This window comes from Callorhinus ursinus, unplaced genomic scaffold (genome assembly GCF_003265705.2).
Source record: "Callorhinus ursinus isolate GAN/ISIS: 27379988/994484 unplaced genomic scaffold, GSC_fseal_2.0 scaffold24, whole genome shotgun sequence".
Lineage (NCBI taxonomy): Eukaryota > Metazoa > Chordata > Mammalia > Carnivora > Otariidae > Callorhinus > Callorhinus ursinus.
In genome coordinates, this window is record NW_027397086.1 from 10,265,907 (window position 1) to 10,286,254 (window position 20,348).

At 44.9% G+C, this 20,348-nt stretch overlaps 1 protein-coding gene across 2 annotated transcripts; it reads right to left on the bottom strand.

Annotated features, from left to right (window-relative positions):
• Positions 1-1,179: 1,179 nt before the first annotated feature.
• On the bottom strand, positions 1,180-18,869 carry LOC112836496 (protein CutA homolog). 2 transcript variants are annotated; one of them, XM_025888306.2, is made up of 6 exons: positions 17,929-18,178; positions 13,855-14,003; positions 8,430-8,489; positions 6,587-6,632; positions 6,275-6,324; positions 1,180-4,688 (listed from the first exon to the last, which is right to left on the bottom strand). In XM_025888306.2, the coding sequence occupies exons 1-6, from the start codon at positions 17,995-17,997 to the stop codon at positions 4,586-4,588; spliced, it is 477 nt and encodes a 158-aa protein (XP_025744091.1). In that variant the 5' UTR covers positions 17,998-18,178; the 3' UTR covers positions 1,180-4,585. The 2 variants fall into 2 exon arrangements, with proteins under 2 accessions (XP_025744091.1, XP_025744092.1); XM_025888307.2 differs by lacking the exon at positions 8,430-8,489 and having other exon boundaries at positions 17,929-18,869.
• Positions 18,870-20,348: the final 1,479 nt, after the last annotated feature.

Sequence of the window (20,348 nt, forward strand, 5' to 3'; positions counted from 1 at the left end):
TCCTGAAAACTGAGGAGGAATGGCAGGACCCCCTCTGGCCACCTGCCAGTCCTTCAACTGCCTCCCACATTCTCCCCCACAATACTCTCACCCTTACCACCAATAGGATGTGGAACTTCTTATCTGTGAGTACCTGACCCATCAGAGCAAAAAGCATTAGCTGACGGCCGTGGAGAAGTAAAAGATGGGAAATGGCCTTAGAAACGGACCTTGTTAAAATACGTACAGCCACTGTAAAACTACTTAATGCACACAGGCACACAATCCTAGAAATGTGCAGTCAGTTCTAGGCCTGTCTCTGCTAGTTATAACTTACAGCACTTTGGGCAGGTTCCTTTGCATTCCTCACCCTTTCAATGCCAGCAATAATCCCTGCTTTAGTCAGCCCCCAGGTGAAAGAGGAAACCATTTCACATATGTGATGGGTTAGGACCTTAAACTTGTCTGAATTTGAAAAAAAAAAAAAAATTGGCATGAAGGGATAGGAAAAAGTCAGAAATAGGGAGGTACAGGCCATGGTTCAAGGGGATTTGTAATTTCAGGGGTAGAGTGTAGCCTGTTAAACACCCTAGAGTGTAGCCTATTAATGTCTGCACTTAGAACTTCATTAACTGTGGCTCCCACTTTTTGCTACCATGCTTTCTGCTTTGGCCTTTTAACTGCCCTTAGAACAAAATCACAGTTGGAGCCAGGGTGGGAGAAGGGAGTGGGATTATTCCTTGGGCTGAAATCAATTTAATGGAATGAAAAGTGAATGGTCTGTGGTGTCAAGAGACTTGGGTTTCAGTCCAAGTTCCAAAGTGAACAGCTGTATAGACCTCCTCAGATCAGTGGTCCTTCCCAGGCTGAAGAGTGCCTGGTTCTTTGTGGTCTAGATTAGTGATTCAGATTTACAATAAATATTTACCTTTGGAGCTTAGGAACAAGAAATTAGAATTCTCAAAAATTCCCCAAATCATAAGTTATTCTTAAAATACTTAAAACATTTTTCGTATTTTCCCCATTATCATTGATATCTGAAAAAATTTTAATAGGAATTTTACTTAGTAGTATTTACAAAGAACTGTAGCCTATAGGGAATATTTAAACACTGGAAAATGCCAGGGAACATTATTGGATAGCATTCAAAGAACACTCAAATATCCTAGCAAGGTTAAGAATACTACATGAAATCACGTGTCAAAATTGCTCAATTAAAATTTATTTTGCTACCAAAGCTTATTTCTTCAAAGCTCATAGAATTTGTTTAATGTATACTATGTGTATAAACTCATCTGCAAAAATAACACACAGTTTGCAGCAGACAGGGCTAGACAGACACACTTGGGAGTCAGCAACAATTGCAAGCAAGACTGATTCCATGGTAATCATTTCTCTCCTGCACACTCCTGTCCTGGTTCCCTTCAACCCTCAACTCCGCATGTTGGTGTTTCTTGCTCTTTTTTTATCTGATGATTTCTCCAAACCTGTTGACATCTCTATGCTTTTAAGCTTCAGTATTCACAGATAATTTTAGTATTTTTTTCTCATTTCCTCAAGTGATTTTTCTGGAGACTTTGGATTCAAAAAACAGACCTTTCCTGAGAAACGCTGGGAAGGCATTCCTGCATGGAGCCGCTAGTCTAGGTCCTAGCCCAGCCCCACAGTGGCACTCTGGGGGGACAGTGTGGTCCTAGGGTAAGTAAGCTGGGAGTCACGCAGACCTGAAAAATCACTGAACTCCTCTAGATCTGTTCCCTCATCTGCAGAATAAAGATCCTGTCACCAGCCTCCAGATCTGCGGGGAGAAGTAAACAATACAATATATTTTTAAGCGTCAGACCAACTTACTGCACAGTTTTTTGGAACCAATAACCCTTCTTTTAGAATTGGCTACAGTAGGCTCTCTAGGTGTTTGGCCTACCAAAGGTATGTCCAACCTCTCTGAAGGAGGCAGTAAGAGCATCAGATCTAGAATTGGACACGTGGGTTCACAGCCTAGCTCGGCCAAGTATTTTAAGTGTCATGCTCTCTGATCTCAGGAGTCAGCTTCCAGCTGAGGAGAACAATGAGTCAGAAGGATAAAATAACGTGGAGAACCTAGGAGAGCACCAGGCAGAGAGCTGGCGTTTGTCCTCTCCTCTCCCATTTCCTGTAGTCAGCTGGGACACTGAGGCAAAGGAAGTCCCCCAAGGAACAGTTTTCTGTGCACAGTCAGCACAGAAAATGCCCCAATGAAGGTCAGAAACAGAAAAATCTCCTTTGGAATTAGTCCCACTTTAAGAAAGTTCCAAGAAAAAAGGCTGGATTTTGCCAATTCCATAGATGAGTAACTGTGGGCTACAGAGAACTCTTTATTCAAATCCTTGAAACATCAATTTGGGAATACTTGCCCAATCCTGTGCAAGAGCTCAAACAGATTCAGACATGCCCTTGACCTCGAGCAGCTCACGATCTAGAAACAGGAAGATGACTGTGATACACAAGGATGACAGGGACACCGAGGCCGGAGAGCTTCCCTCCCAGCTGAGCTGGTCTCGCAAAGGGGCAGCCAGATTTCCCAGGCATCCGTGCGGCCAGCGCTCCAGGCCGAGGGGAGGCCCGAACACGGGAAGAGCTTCACACAGCCTACTGGAGACATCTCCTTGCCAGCGTGGGCAAGGACAGGTGGAAGGTGAAGATGGAAAAAGTGAGGTGGGGCAAGGCTATGAAGGGCCTTGAAGGCCAGACCAAGAAACTGGGCTCTAGGGCGCCTGGGTGGCTCAGTTGGTTAAGCGTCTGCCTTCGGCTCAGGTCACGATCCCAGTACCCTGGGATCGAGTCCTGCATCAGGCTCGCCCTGCTCTGCGGGGAGTCTGCTTCTCCCTCTGCCTCTGCCTGCCACTCCCCCCGCTTGTGCACTCTCTCTGTCAAATAAATAAATAGAATCTTAAAAAAAAGAAAAAGAAAAAGAAACTGCGCTCTATCCCGAAAGCAACAGAGGTAGTCCTTCTGGGGTCCCCAAAGCACTTTCCCTAGGGTTTACTTTATCCAAGATTTTCACGTGTATCAGAAACATCTGTTGTAAAAAGGGACATCACCATTATCATTCTCTTTGTCCTTCTCCTGAGGCAACCCTCCAAAATCCCCACTGGCTATCAAAACAGGATCCTCTGGACCTTTGGAAGAGCCTCAGCCTTAAGTCCCTACAGGAGCTTCACAGAAGGGCCCTGGGAGGGCCTCCATCTTATATTTGGAGGAACTAAGGTTTAAGAAGCACAGCTCGTGTCAGAACTAGAGCCTGGCAGTAAAAACCCATCCCACATACCCTTCCATCTGGGAAGACCCAGGATTCCACAGAGGTCTGTGGACCCCCACGCAAACTGCCCACAAGTCTCCCCAGAGCGAGGTTAACTTGTGACAGGTTCATGGAGGGGGCCTAGCTCAAGCCTTTCTTCTCACCCCAAAGGGGCTCTGCCTTCCCTGCTCCCTTCCACCTGAGACCCAGGGAGCAGGTAGAGGAGCACCAGACACAGGGTGAGCAGGCTTGGCCTTACCATCCTTAATGCAACACACCACCCCCTTGCTGGACCTCAGTGCAGTTCAGTTTCCTTTGGTAATCTATAAAATGGGAGACCGGCTTAGACCACTGGTTTACTAGCTTTTAACCAAAAAAATTAACAAAACAAAACAAAACCCAAAATCTTACAAGTGAGCTTAATATATAAAAATGATAAAAGGTAGTTATACTGGTTGAGGTATGGGTGGGGAGCCTCATAGCCTTACCCCCACCCGGGAAGCACCCAGGGTACCATCTGTCAACTTCTGAGACCCAAGGGAACAAGTCTGGAAAACACTGGTCTGGCAGTTCCCAGGGGTCTTTCCACTTTAGGATGCTCAGTTTCAATGCTCAACTGACAAGGTTAGTACCACGGGCTCAGAACCTATGTCTCCAATGAGCAAGGCACCAGAACCTTCTGATACCTGTCACATTCAGGCTACGGAAGAGTCTAGACCTGCTTCTAAGCCAGGAGGCTGTGTCTAATACCTAATGCTCCCCCAGTCCTACCCACACTCATGAAGCCCATTCCTACTTCCTCAGGACTCAGGAATAACAAATAGCATGTTTAGTTACAAGAAATAATCCTGCTTGTCCCTAAATTTCTACCATTAGCAATTCATCCTTTTGGGTAAAGGGCTTGCCAGTTCCCCTAGAAGGCGACATTCAGCCCACACACTTCGGGTAAACAGGTCACCAGGTCCATTCCTCCTCATGAGAAGCAGAAGAGTAATGACATCCTGGGCACTCGAGGGAGGCCCAGTGACTGAAGGAGATGACAAACCTCACCCTCACTGCCACCTCCCCTTGGCCTCCCCACATAACCATCCTCGCCCTCCCACCCCCTAGCCACCTTTAAGCCTGAAGCACTCGAGACGAATTCCACCGGGTTCTTGTTTGGCCCGACCCACCCAGCCTCTTCTTCCAGCCTCAGGGGCTCAGACCTTCAGCCTCTCAAGTTCCTTGGCTCTTCCATGATGTAATGACACAGAATCCCCAGAGTGTAGCTGCTGCAGGCTAGACAGAGGCAGCCATCAGGAGACACAAAAGCCTCCCCCCGCCCCCAACTCAGTCCTCCTCCATGCCCTCCTCCAGCCACTTGAAATAGTGGACATCTCCTTGGTCCATGGGAAGACTGAAGACTTCTGGGATTTCAAAAGGATGCACCAACCTTTGGAAAGAAAGCAGAGCCCTGTAAGTAGAATCAGCCTATGCAATTAGACCCAACTGGAAAGTATCACCTGAGCTGCCCTGCGATCTGCCATAGCCCACCTTGTCCAGCGCAGTGGCCCACCACTTCCGAGCCTGTTTCCCACCTGTCAACAAGTGGGGAGTTGGGCCAGATGGCTTTAGAGTCTCACAGTCATGGGTTCAAATTCTAAGTCTGCCCCTCCTCATAGCTATGGAACTATGGACAGGTCACTTAGTTTCTCCAAAGGCCCTACAAAAGAGGGGATAAAAATAGTCCCTCCATGATTAAATGCGATGAGGCACATGAAGCGCTCACCTGGTATACTGACCAGCCTTGCGTGCCCTGTTAAATGTCACTTACTATCTTCATTACTATCCCACACTCATCACTGTGCCTTCCCCAAACAAGCTCAACCCTAACCCCCCCTCCCCTATACCTCCGGATTCTCTTCTCCATCTAGAAAGTTCTCTGTTGATCACTTAAAAGCTTATCTATCCCTCAAGTCCCTACTCAACCACTGACCTTCTCCAAGGGATCTTCCTCGACTATCCAAACCCACAGGGATCTCTCCCTTCTCTCCATTTCTTTCACCTGGCCTTCAGCACACAATACAAGTTCTCTTCACTTCTCAGACCAAAGATATATGAGGCCTTGGGCCTCAGTCCCCCATCTGTCAAATGGGGGTGATAATCCCCTGCTTCCTTTCCAATGAAAGAGGCAATGTCAAGTTCTCATGAGATAACACACTTAGAAATCACGACACACGCACAGGCGCTTAAACATCTGGGAGTTGGGGTAATTTTATCCAGTGACTTGAGATAATGAATTTTCTTATTTTAGGGACACACATCAGTGTACGTATTTGTTTGTTTTATTTTGGGGGGGGTGAGGGGCAGAGAGGGAGGGAGAGAGAAAATCTTAAGCAGGCTCTGTGCCCAGCGCAGAGCCTGACATGGAGCTCAATCCCAGGATCCTGAGATCATGACCTGAGTGGAAATCAAGAGCTGGATGCTTAACCGACCGAGCCACCAGGTACCCCTATTATTTTAAAAGAACTAAAATATTTTTTTAATTTCTCTAAATTTTTTTTAAAAAAATAAATTTAAATTTTTATAAATTTAATTTAAATTAATAATTAATTTAATTAATTATTTTTTAATTTCCCCTATTATTTTAAAAGAACTAAAATATTTTTTTAATTTAAATTAAAAAATATTTTTTAATTTAATCAATTTTTAAATTTCTTAATATTTATTAAAAATATTAATTTTTAATATTGTTTTAATTTCTAATATAATAAACTTTAATATAACCCATGCAAACAAAGCTCCTCTGGCCCCTCAATAATTTTTAAACATGTAAAGGGATCCTGAGACCAAAATTTTGAGAACCATTGTCTCAACAAACTCATTCCAGCCTCTCATTTTACAGATGAAGAATCTGAGGGGCAGGGATGTGCCCAGGGTCATGTGGGAGGTTGGTGACTAGGCGCTAGTCTCCTGATTTTCAAGCTCATTCACTTCATCCCCAGTACGTCCCTGGCTGAGAAGAGATGCCAACATTACCTGATATAGCTGGATAGCACGTGGACCTTGGAAGTCTTTGTCTTTATTAGCTGTAAAAGAAAAAAAAAAAAATCCCTGCTTTAGGGAGGACCTCAGGCCCAGCTGGGCAGCTACTGATTCATCTGGCCACTCAGGAAACAGCATTCCTCCAGGTGACCAGGCACTGATGCATTTGCAAATTAGCCTAGGGCATCTGATGTGGGGCAAGAACCTCAATCGGTTGATCTTTGCTCAATTTTCCCTGGAACCTGGGAAAAGGCCTTGGTCTCACTCTTCCCCTATCAAGGCCCCAACGCCCCCATCCTCACTCACCAACAGGATTTCAGTGGCTTCTTCGATTTCTCCATTCCAAAAGTACCTAGAGAAGAGAACAAAAGCAAATTATGATGCTCGCAAGATGAGCCCAGTGAGATGCCTGACCTGACCCAGTCAGGTGACTTACCAAGGTAGAAACTTTTAAAATCTTTCCAAGCCCACATAAAAATGTCTGGAATTGGTCAAGTCCCCAAAGGTCATCTAGTCCAACCATTCTAATGAATGCTTCTAGCAGCTGCCTAAACATTCCTGGGGGTGAGAGGTTCACCATCTCTTGAAGAAGTCCATCGATCTACCTTACAGGCTAGAAAACATGAGATGGTTTTCTTTATGGCATGCCAACATCTGCCACCCAGTCGTTTTCTCCACCTTCCATATGAAGAGCCACCTCAGGGCAGCCCTGCAGAAACTCCTATGTTTTCTCTCCTCCAAACTGGGCATCTCCAGCTCTTTCGGATTTTATTTATTTATCTTAATAAGAGAGAGTCTCAAACACACTCTGCGCTAAGCATGGAACCTGATGTAGGGTAGGGCTCGATCTCACGACCCTGAGATGACGACCTGAGCCGAAACCAAGAGCCGGACACTTACCCGACTGTGCCACCCAGGCGCCCCTGCAGCTCCTTCTATGCTCATCCTATACTCCTGGCTTCTAGGCCCCTCCCATCCTTTGGACTAGTGCTACTTTTATTATTGACTCTCAAAGTGGAGTGCCCACAAATGGATAATTAAAAAAGCACAGGAGACTTCAGGGAAAAAGTGAGCCTTATAACATATGAAAACAGGTCCAAAACTTAAAAAACAAAGTCAGTAATGAAGTTCAGAAAAGAGTCCAAAAACAGTTATCAATGGAAGGGAAAGAAAGTTGGCCTGAAAATATCAACACTGACTCAGGGCAAGTCTAAGATAGCCTACTCCACTGGTGCTATGGTGAAGGGGTCAATTATAAAAAGGATGGACATATGAAGGGAATGTGAGGCTGAAATTCTGTTCTAGTTCCCAAGCACTGGTTCCCAGACTGGCTTTATGTGAATCACCTACACAATTTTTTAAAAATTCAGTGACTCAAGCCCCACTCTCAGGGAGAATGATAGAGCAGATCTAGAATGGTGCTCAGGAATCTAAAGCACAGCCAAATTTGGGAGCTATAGAGCTATAGATGATGTGAGCCCTGAGGGGATGACATCACTGGGGGAGGGGTGTGGAGGGAGCTTCCCTTACAGAGCACTTTTCTGTTTTGACCTTCACAGTAGATATTCTCTCTCCTCACCCACCGTCCCTCCCCCCACCCAACCAGGGGAAGAAGGAGATGAGAAACAGGCTAGGATGGGCGAGATTACGGCACAAGACAAATCCTGCACAGCTAGTACTGGGATGCTGACATATTTCGATGAGGGAAATGGAACAGACCAGAATTAACTCAAGTGAGGGTGTTAAAGAAATGAAAGGCAAACAACACAAAAACAGCTTGTCACATAAGCCAACCCCTCAAAGTTTTCCAGAGAATTCAAAAGCAGTGGGAATTAGCTTCTTTGATATCCCTAATAGGCTTACTCAGGGATGGAATGCCCAGTCGGACTTCTTTGCTAACAGCAAGCTAACTAATTTAAACAAAGAATGTGCAAACAAGATTCGCTTTTCCTAAACTATAGGTCTTTTTCCTCCCTTCTCTTATTTTTGCTTTTGTTGGTTGACAGAAATCCACTAGGTGACTTCCTCCGAATGCAAATTAACAATGAACTGTTCCTTAAACAAATACCCAGCAGCTGAGTGTTCTTTCCACCAGCCAGGACCTGACCCAGCACCCCCACACCGTTCTACAGGCCATAGCAAAACTCACAGTGAGGATGCCTTGGGCAGGATGTTCACAGAGGCAGCCAGCTTCTTATCCAGGCTAGCCCTAAAGCAAACAGACAGAGTCACCGTCACCAGGGTAAGTACCCAACATCTTAAGAAAAGGGACAAGGCAAAGGAGTTCTTGGGAATTACTCTGGTTTCCTGAGAACCATTTAGAGCACCCCTTCCCCCTCAAGCCAACACATTCCATAACCAGCATGCACACCACAGAACTTCTAAAGACAGCGCAGTTTATAAATCCTTCCCTGGGTGGGGAGGAAAGGAAGGAAGCAGCTATGGCAAGGCAGTTTTAAGGACAGGCCCAGTCTGTTTGGGGAAGGGAAACTGATTAACACTGGACACAAGACGTGGATTCCATTCCCGACCCTGCATGTGACTTTAACCATGTTCTTTCTTTCATTCTAAGAATAAGTATTTGAGCCCCTATCCAAGATAGGCATGTCCCCCTCACTCAAGCTGACTCTCCTGCTGTACAATAACAGGATCAGTTTAGTCAGTGGTTTCCAACCCTTCCACCGTCATTTTAGTCTATCACCATCTTCTGCTTTTATCTCTCGGGTATGTGTCGGGCTGACACTCACTGCTTCTGATCTGTAGATACCCACGTGACCACACAGAACAGCTATAAGTCCAAGTAAGAGAAAAAAAAAAATCATACCTTGTGTTTGGCAAATATAGGCTCTTTTCACCTTTTTTATGTAAAGGTTTCCACCATAGCCCTAAGAGCAGAGCCACCACTTTGCAGACCTCTAAGATTTTTTGGGCAGACCACAGCTTGGAGCTCCTGGTCTGATGTTCTGAGTCCTGTGCAGAGCCCCAGGGAACGCAGTCAGATGTGCCCGAATTAGTGTAGGTGTCACAGAAACAGGGGCACCACCAAATCATCGATGCAAAGAAGCATTCCCAAGCAACAAAACCAGAAGCCCTCAGAATCAGGCCGGCCCTGACAAACCTTTCTCAAGTCTCAGGCCGCCAAGCGGGGGGGGGCAGTCTCTGTGCTCTGAAGTGCCTGGACCCTGCCAGATAAACCTCATCTGAGCCCTGCACACCGATCCCTCCTGCCCTCAGCTGCTGCCAAGAGAACTGACCTACTTTCTCTTCTATGAGTTCCAGGTTCAACAGTGCTCTTTTTAAGGCTCCACATTAATGTGGCACTCCCTTGGAAAGTTCCAGATCTAAATAAGTCCCTGACTGTAAGGAGAAGCACATAGCACAAATCTGTTTAAGCAAACGTGGCAAGTCTTACTCACTCAATTGTCCACTGAGAAATGACATTTTATTGCTCCTGAAGGTGGCAAGGAAACACAGGGAGTGAGTTAAACCTTTAAAAAAAATAATCCCATTGTCTCAAAGGCCCAGAATATAAACTCCTCAGTGACTGATCACAGCAACCTGTCCACAGGTAAAAGACTGTAGAAATATGGAGGGCTGTGTTCTTCAAAAAGACCCTATAGCCAAAGGAAAAAACCCAAAACAAAAACAAAAACACAACCAGAGAGTGTGAGAGCAAAAGAGAGCACATCAGCTGACTGACACACAGGCTCAGCTGAGGAGAGCAGAAGACAGAGACACGTAGAGCTCTTAGGGCCTCGAGAAACTGCCAAGTTCACAGACTAGTGAATCACAGACCACAGACATGGTTCAGCTCATACAGAATTTTTAAAAATTTTGACTTTGTTACTAATATTTATTATTAGGATATTTCACACTCAAAAAATACAGATTATCTATCTTCTCACCAGAAAGTAAGTCTGGTAACATTAGAACTACAGTCCAACAAGGTCACGTTTAGCTAGAGCTGAGCAGTGGCTACTCCCTGGAGGCATGACATCCGTTCCCACTGCTCTTCTTCCTCCCAGCACACAGGGAGAGTCAGGGCTGCTATCCACCATCACCTGCCCTCATGACACTTCAGCCCACTTTGCTCAATTAGGGGCCTACCTGTAGGTATTTGTATTTGTGCCCCGATCTAATCCATTTCCCTCTAATATACAGGAGATGGAAGCCCAGGGAAGGAAGACTTGCCTAAGGTCCTACGTGGAGTTGGCAGCAAAGAGGACACTAGAATCCAGGTCTTCTGATTCAACACTCAGGATTTTCACCCCGGCCCCAACAAGAAATGTTTCTAGGTAATTTTTCTAGCTAAGAATGTGTCTTTCAATGAAGAGATCTAAGAACCTGCCAGGAACCAGAACTGAACTGACCCAGAACTGAGAGGCAGCAGACTAATCTCTAAAGAACACTAAAGAAGACAGACCACTAGCCCAGAGCTAAGGGACCTGGCCTCAGTGCTGGTTCTGTAGCTAAGCTGGGGTTCCTGCCTGCTCCTGTTCATGGGGCCCTCCCCATCATGTACCATTTACTCTCCTATAAATCCTGGCAACTAAACCTGTCTGCCTCTTTTCTATCGAAACGATTAATAAAAAATATAAAACAAATTCGGTTGAGTGAGAGCCCCACAGCCATATTCCCTAAAGGCTCCACTTCAGACCTGCAGGTCAAGTGGGTGGACTAACAAACCGTAGACAATAGGAAATACTCATTACTCAGCCCTGCCAGCACCCAGTAAGAACGCATTATGTACCAGCGACTACAAGGAAGCCCCAAAGGAGAAAAGGCCACCCTGAGACATGAGTGCGAGAAGGCAGGGGAACTGCCACAGAAGATGAGAGCAACAGTCCCCGTCTGGAGGCCACGGGAACCAGAGCAGGCAGGAACATGAAGGCAACCATCCAGGTGAGTAGCTGGGATGCCATGGCAGGAGCAGGTGGACCCCTGGAATCTCCCAGGGCCCAGGCAGCAGTGATGGAGTGCTTGTCGCCAGGCAAGAGAGCTAAATGTGCCAGCAGAGCCGTTACAAGGGCCCCCCAGCCCCCACTCACTGAAAATAGTGCTGCATAATGCCAATTCCTGGCAGCCCTTCTGCACCTCCCCACAAACATGACTAAAAAGATGAGAAAGGTCCCAGTTAATCCCAAGTAACTGAGGAAGGTCAATAACCAAGAGACAAAACTGAACAAACAGAAGAATTTACACAAGAGAATCAGTTAATAGAACATTCAAAACCAAGCTTTTTTAAAATAAGTATAATTATATATACTTGAAAGTTGCTGAGAGCAAATCTTCAAAGTTTTCACCACACACACATATAAATGGTAACTATGTGAGGTCAGGGATGTGGTAACTAACCTTACTGTGGTAATCATTTAGCAATATGTATTTATATAAAGTATCAAGTGGTATACCTTAAATTTACACAATGTTATATGTCAATAATTGGTCAATAAAACTGGAAAAAAATTTAAAATATATTAAGTGTAATTAATATCCACAGAGAGATAAGGCAAAGTTATTGCATCCATAAAATATGATCAGACAATTATGAAATAAGAGCAGTTGGTTATTAAAAAATAGAAATCTTGAAAAGGAAAACTATTAAAAAAATTATAATTTTTTAAACAAACAAAAAACAACAGGAGGGCTGAATAGCAAAAGAGCTGAGAAACAAAGAAGAGAGACGACTGCTCCAAATTCTCCCAGCATGTAGAATAAAGAAACAGAAAAATATAAAAGTTCAGTCCCAGAGAACAAATTCAACATCTACCTAACTAGGAGTTCCAGGAAACGGACACAGAAAGAATAGAGAAAGAATATTTACCAAATGAATAGTTGAACATTAAGACAGAGAGAAACTCCTAAAATCTATCAGAGACCAAAAGCATTACCTACAAAGAACGAGACTCAACAAACACCCGACTTCTCAACAGAACCTTGGATGCAAGAAGTCAGCAGAGACCTCTCCCCAAGCATACTTGGATCCATTTACTGAACTGGCCTTTCGACTAGTTAGGATCCAGGCGTTAGAGTCCTTGTCCTCCCAATACCCCACCTCACAGATGTCAACTGACACTATTCCCTGACAGGACCCAGAGTGGCTGATTCAAACAGTTCAGCACATACCCTAGGTATACCAGAAGCATCAAAGGGATTTCAATTCCTAGCTGCTAAATATTACGGTCATATTTCTGGAGTAATCATGGGTTCTTTCAGGCAAGTGCTAGTCTCCAAATATAACATTGTGTAATGGGGCAAACACAGACATTCTGGTTGGGGGAAGAAAAATGGAATAAATTCCAAGGTTAATCTGTGACCAAGAATTTGGAAGCTGTTGTGTCCCCAAAGACCAGATTCAACATTTTAAAACACTGTAACTTAGTCTATCAATTTCAAGATGGCTGAGTTTATAGAGCTAGCCAGTCCATCACCCTCCACACCCACTAACCCTCTTTAAAGTCACAGCTATAAGAAGGAGTGAAGGGGGACATTCAGATAGAACAAACAGTTAGTGAGCATCTACTATGTCCACTTTACGGGGTAAGAACTGTACATATTTCCTATCGTTTAACCCTCACAATGGTCCTGTGAGGTAAGTGGCATTACCCTGTTATAAATCAGAAAACTGATGCTTTGAGAAAGAAAGCGACTTGCCCAGGGTCACACAGTTACTGACGTGGCACAGCCAAGATTCAAACCCTGGTCTGATTGTAAGTCCAGGGCTCTTTGTACCACACCTTGGATGCTTTTAGAAATTTGCCAAATACTGGGGTGCCCGGGTGGCTCGGTCGTTAAGCGTCTGCCAGGGTCCTGGGATCAAGTCCCACATCGGGCTCCCTGCTCGGTGGGAAACCTGCTTCTCCCTCTCCCACTCCCCCTGCTTATGTTCCCTCTCTTGCTCTCTCTCTCTAATAAATAAATAAAATCTTTAAAAAAAAAAAAAAAGGAAGAAATTTGCCAAATACTGGGGCGCCCGGGTGGCTCAGTCAGTTGATCGTCCAACTCTTGATTTCGGCTCAGGTTATGATCTTGGGGATGTGGGATCAAGCCCCACCATTTGGCTCCATGCTCAGTGGGGAGTCTGCCTGGGATTCTTTCTCTCTCCCTGTCCCTCCCCCTGCTCACACACTGTCTTTCTCAGTCTCTAAAATAAACAAATCTTGAAGGAAGGAAGGAAGGAAGGAAGAAAAAAAGAAAGAAATTTGCTAAATACGTGGAATAGCCTCCTCCTCCTCACTTGCCATGGTGAGCACCTCTAGGAGTAAGCTAAGAGAATATCTCTAAGAAGAAAGAGAGCTGAGCCAAGTATTAGAAGACAAATTCTCAGCCTGCAGAGTTCCGTTGTCCTCTGACCTTAACACCTTGGGCAGCCACCTAGCTCTCTGGGCCTCATATCCCTTAAACACTCCCATGCACCACTCAACATTTTCAGGCCCAGCAGCAGGATCTGTCGGGGGATCATTCAGCCGTGCTCCTCTTATCACCTCAAGCAGATAGCTGTGTAGTGGACAGAGTGGAGCATCCCAACAGCTCCCCCAGCCTCCTGGGGCAGCACCTAAGCCCCTTCACTGTACCTGGCAATATCTCTGGCAATTTGCTCATTGGGACAGTTGACAAAGACGATGGAGTAAGTGCCGGAGACATAGCTGCCGGTGACAGCTGAATGGAGCCGCAGGCTAAGGGTCCTGAACATGGGGTATGACAGGAAAGAAGCTGTCAGGATCTACATGGTAGGGAGAAAAAAGCACAGGTCAGCAGTGACAAGGCCAATTCACGATATGCCAGCTCAAGCAAATTGTAACCAAGGCTAAGTGTCATTTTTTCATCCCCATTCCCCATCCACAAAATAATTCCTGGTATCCGTATTGAGCTTTAGCGCTTAAGTTTTTGTGCCTAAATATTTTCCTCTGTATTTTGCAGGTGATAAAGAAATGGAGGCTCAGAAATCAAGATCACATAGCTTGTAATTGGGGAAGGCAAGATTGGGAATCGTCGTCTGGATGAGCAGAAATCCATTCTTATTGTATAAAACCGCTATTAGAAGTAATGCCAACTGGAATCCACTGAACTACTATCATCCTATGGGGATTATTTATGAATGATCTACTGATGTCGTAGAGTTAATTTCACCTCCATTCATTTGTGTCTGTGCAGGCGCTGTGGGTAGTCCAGTGGAAAAGGTAGCCTAGTTCAAAGTAATATGACCTGTGCTGTTGTAACTGAGAGGTGGTAGGACCTAGAGGAAGGTTGTACCCGAGGGAGAAGAGGCTTCAAAGGTAAGGTACCGTCTAAGTTGGATCTGAAATCATAAGTAAGTTTACAAGAGGAGAGGGAGGTACTCCTAGTTAACATTAATATGTACAAACTCAAGAGGTATTAAGGGATAGATGAGATCTCCAATCTGCAGGTATGATATCAGGAGGAAATGAGACTGGCTAGCCTTATAAAGAGAAGGGTCAGTCAGAGGAGTTTGGGGTTTGTACTCATGGGATAGGGTGCTTTCGGAGGTTTTTTAGGTAGGAGAGTAATAAACGTGGCCAAGTGGGGCAGAGTAACTTTAGAGAGAGGAGTGACCAGAAGGCCGGCTACTTAAAAGGCCATTACAATGATCTAGGAAACAGACTTTAAGCTCTTGAGCAAAGAAGATGACAGTGACAATGTGAGCAAAAGACACTCAAGATACAATTGTTCTTACTATTTTAATGACAAACATTTAAAATAAGAGGAACTGGAAACAATTGGAGAATGGCTTCCATTCCAGGGCTCTCTGCTTGGGGGAGATCATGGAGCCATTAACAGGATAGAGGTGACTTGCAAGGAGGCCCGCAGTGACTCAGGCAAGGCTGAACATAAGTGTGCTTCTCCTGCCTCCCAGCCTAGGGCTCAGGCCTCACTCAAATAAGCCTCTGTCCTCCCACTCCTTCCACGTTATTGCCTGGGGCCTGGCTCCTACTTCTTGGCAGGGCCTGAGCAGCGTTTTTAATGTTTGGAGTTTCAGTTTGACTAGAGGCCTGTCTGGGCTGGGTTCCTCAATCCCTCCTACCACCTCCACCAACACCTCCAAATCAAAATACCAGTCCTCTGAACTAAACCAGTGACCACGCAAGAACAAAAGAACCAGGCTTTTCAATGAAGCTTTTATTGCATGTGTGTGTTTTTTAATGACAACTCAACTTGACTATAAGAAAAAAGTAAAAGCACTAGAGAGCAGGATTTAAATCCTAGTGCCGGTACTGCTAACTGCCTGTGGCCTTCAACAAATTACCTCCCCTCCCTTCTGTAACTGTTACTTAGAGAATGCAGATTCTGACACTTCCGCTGCCTATCTCAGAGTTGTCATGGGTTCAAACCGGATAGCGAAAAGACTTTGTAATCACTGATTCGATAAAGAAAGGCACGGTGCTTTGCTCATCACTGTACCTCCCGCACAGTTCATGGCATGCAGAAGGTTCACAATAAATACTTGGAAACTAGTGAATTAATAATACACCTGCAAGATGTGGTTATTAAGACTAAATAGTGGGGACATCTGGGTGGCTCAATCGGTTAAGTGTCCACCTTTTGGCTCAGGTCATGATCCCAGGGTCCTGGGATCAAGTCCCACATCGGGCTCTCTGCTCAGTGGGGAGCCTAGAGCCACTTGCCAACAAAAACAAGTGAAGCACACATACATACACCCTTCTCCCTCTGCCTGCTGCTCTGTCTACTTGTGTGCTCTCTGTCAAATAAATAAATAAAATCTTAAAAAAAAAAAAAAAGACTAAATAGTGAAGTAGATAGGGCTTTCGAGTCACCGGCTTTGGCTCTGACCAGAGAACTGAATATACTAAAACACTGTCAGGCTCCAATGACTCTAAAGTGGCTTCCAGGCACAGAATCTAGACAAAAGGGGTAGTGGCCCTTTTGACCAAAAAAGCCATTTCTAGGGAAGATCTGGAACATTTCAGCCAGTAGGTTATCAGTGGAAAACTGCGCTTACAGGATTAACTATAAACTCACCTAAAATGTATTGAAACTCTCATACGAATTCATAGTCAAAATGCTAAGAGGTAAGTGGGCCCTCAGGTATCTAAGATAACCCATCATTTCACAAACAAGGTAACTGAGACAGAACATACAGAAACTCTGTGATAGAACCAAGACTAATCCAAGACTCCTGCATCCCACTGTGGGTTCTTTGAACTGCAGTGAGCATGCCTAGGAATGGGTTTAGTGGGGTCATTTCAGCTTCACATACTCCAGTGGTTCTCAACTCGGAGGAATTTTGCCCCCTGGGGGATAACTGACAATGTCTGGAGACAATTCGGACTGTCATGACTGAGGAGGAGGTGCTCTTGGCATCTAGTAGGTAGGTAGAGGCCAGAGTTGCTGCTCACATCCTTCTGTTGTTCCACACAACACACAGTGAAGGACGGACAGACAGCTCTTTACACATGTCTCCCCCAGGGTCTCATTCATTTTCACACGCGCAGGACTTTACCCACCCTTGACAGGGAGATTTGAGAAATGTTTGTGGACCTAGCAACAATGTGTTGGAAGCATGAGAGGCCAGTTTGGAACCAAGGGTGGACTACAATATATTCATTCTGTGACATTCTATGAATGCAAAATTGACAGAAAATACACACATCAGAATATTCCCCAATAGCAATATTATAATGGAAAAAGATTCACTATAATTTTTAAAGTCTTTATAACATTTTCATACTTACCTTTTACTAAACACTTTTTCTAATTTTACATTCTTTTAATATGTATCCCTTTGGTTCATATTTCATTCTGCCATTTTTTTTGTCCTGGAATATTTACATAGCTTTGAAGAGGTTATGACTGACTTTACAACCTGTGTTAAGACAGAAGGGGCCTCAGCAGCCACCCAGTGATTCTAACCTTGTAATCGACCTAATTTTAAGGAACCTGTGATACTCTGAAATTGAGTGCTACATTGTGTTTAGCCATACATTTTCCTTGTACAAATCCAGAATTTTCACATGCACACACACACACACACAAATCAAGAAAATCTACAGTTCCAAAAAGGTTAAGAGCCACTGATTTGTGCCAATTTTTCAGATGAGTAATGTAATGGCCAGAGAGAAGAAATCACCCAAAAAGTGAGCAAGACTTCTGACCCTCTTCTACAGTTCTTTCCACATCCCTGCTCAACCACCACCACCACAACACATTTGAAGATATTTCAGAGATGAGAAAACCAAACGCTTCTTCAAATGCAAAACAAAAACAACAACAAAAACAAAAAACGAGATAGTGACCGCAAGAGAAAGATTAAAAGAATCTATCATGTGACCCCTAGATCAGAACTCGCCAGCAGACAGCCCATCACCTCCCCGGACAACCCCGGCAATGAAATGCAGCCCAGTCACTCCTCCTCACAAAGTGGGGAGTGAAGGGTTGCTGGTAATCTTCAGAAGTATGCTATACACTCTCCAGGACACCAGGGTCGGGGGGAGGGCTGGCGGGGGCGGTGGTCGTGTGTCTCAGGGGATTCCCCCTTCCACCTCCTACCTGCCTGCTCCCAGCTCAAAATCCCAGAAGCAGAAAAAAGAAACACACCTTCTCCCCTCAATTCCCCAGGTTGGAGGTTTAGGAGTGAGAGAGTTCACAGAGCCGTAGCATGGGACACTCACCAGGAAGCCTATGAGGACAGAGGGCCGCAGGCAGCCTGGCAGAGGGCACCGAGGGCCCAGCCTGTCCATGGCGTCGCTGGTAATTCAGTAGCACAGCCGTGGCAAAGTGCAGCCTCGGGCTGAGCTGCAACCTGATGGGCGGGCACGGAGGGCCTACACTGCCCTATCCCCTCACCACCTGCTGCCTGCCCCACCGCCCAGTCAGGCCCCAGCCAGGCTGGCGGGGAGGGCAGAGTGAAGTGGGACGGGGCAGGGAAGAGGGAGTAATTCTCACTAGGCAATTCTCTTCCCAGAAACAAAAAACCCAGACACCATATGCTGACCTACAACCCCGGAAAAAATTAAAATACTAATTTTCCCTTCCTGTTCTAACAACAACAACAAAATGATAAAATTCCCATATATATAGATAAAGAGATCTACGTTTCTTAGATACATAAAACTTCCAGAAACCACGGCACACAAACACTAATACACATACACAAAACGCTTCCACTTTATAGGGGCCCATCCTGCCAACAAAAACAAGTGAAGCACACATACATACAGGCGTGCGCACACCCACACACACACCTGCCTTCCTGTCCCCCCCAGCACCTCCTCCTCCCAGGATCTCCCATCTAATTCTCCCTGGCTTAAAATACTCTTGTTCCCACCTGCTCTCCCTATGAACTCACTCATCTTTCTAGGCCAGCTGCTCCGTGCAGCTTTTTGCAGGGTTAGTCCCACAGTCCTCTATTTCCCCTAAGGCACTTCGTACACACTTTTGTTGCAGCATTCGACATCATCAACTATGGAGAGCTGCAAACAAGTAAGAGGAGCAGCAAGCTAATGACTGACTGCTGCCCTTCGGGGATGCAGAGTCCACTGATGCCACGGTGTACAGTTTTTTAATCCAGCTTTTTATGTGAAGTATCTTAATTTTTAAATGATATGTCTGGGGCAGGGGAAAGGACTGAGTACACAAGGCCACCAGTAAACTTTCTCAAGGAAACTGTTCTATATCTGGATTGTGGTAGTGGTTACACAAGTGTTTAAAAAAATTCAACAAAATTCAACATACACTTACGTTGGTGAATTCTATATTGTATGTAAACAGTACCTTAACAAGCCGGGGAAATGCTGGAAACCAATTCAAAATTGTTGTATGCTGGGTAAACCAAACAAAACAGATCTGTTAGCCAAATCTGGCTTGCAGGCTGCAAGTTCACAGTCTTTGTGTTTAATTATCTGTTTACTGTCTGTCTCATTCCTTGGGACTCTTAAGTTCTTAAAGGCCCACACTTCTCACCAGTGTCTGACAAAGTAGTTAATAAACCAGTTGTAGCCCTGGTCTTATCATTTACATAGTTAGCTGTGAAGACTCAGGCCAATTACATAAACTCTCTGAGCTCTGGGCCGGGGCGGGGATTAACAAAGAATACTCATGTAAGAATGTTGTAGAAAATGTAAGACCATGTCAGCTTTTCAAAAGCAAGTGGTCTCAGGACTCCTGGCCGGCTCAGCGGCAGAGAATGTGACTCTTGATCTCAGGGTTGTGAGTTTGAGCCCCACACTGGGTGTAGAGATTACTTAAAAAATAAAACCTTTAAACAAACAAAAACCAAAAGCAAGTAATCTCATACTGACTACCATGGTTAACTCAGAAAATCTCCATTTGTGATTGAAGAACTTAGTATCTGTGGAAAAACTGGGTTAGAGAAAATGAAGCTGTGGTCCTAAGAAAACCTTTTTATATCCAAAGTCCAGTAAAATAAGTCAAGACTGTGATCTTTTATACCTATTACATTAATAAGAAATATAGCCACTATTAATGACCATTTACCTTAGATCCCGAGATGACTTCCTGAGATGATGTCCCCAATTTTAGCACAGGACCCCACACAGCTTATGCTCAATAACTGTTTGTTGAATGACTAAATGACATGGATGTGTGGCTGGTGATGATAAGGATGGTCATGATGAAGGGAGATGTTGGGGCAACAGGGGAAAAATGGCAAGAGATGAACTGTCATTTGGAAGGCACTGCCTCTGAATTCTCTTCTTCCTTTAACTCAGGCACATCTACTCTCTCCAGATTCAATTCCAAGGTTAGATTCCAAAAGTCCAATTCTGCATTTATGGCTTTGGCAGATTCTTCAGATAGAGTGAGAGTCTCAGTGCCACTGCTTGAGGGTCCAGGATCTTCTTCTGGAGGCTTCTTGTCCTCTTTCCTTCTCTCTACCTGCTTCTCCTCATGGGATTCAGATTCAGACTCCCCTTCAGACTCCGATTCTGCATCCATCTTCTTCATCCACACTACTTCCTCTTTGCTTGTGTCTTTTTCTTTCTTCAGCTCCTTTGCTTTATTTTGAAGGTTCTTTTGCACCTCTTTATAGGTATATAACAATTTATTGAAGTCTTTTTTAAAGGCCAAACTT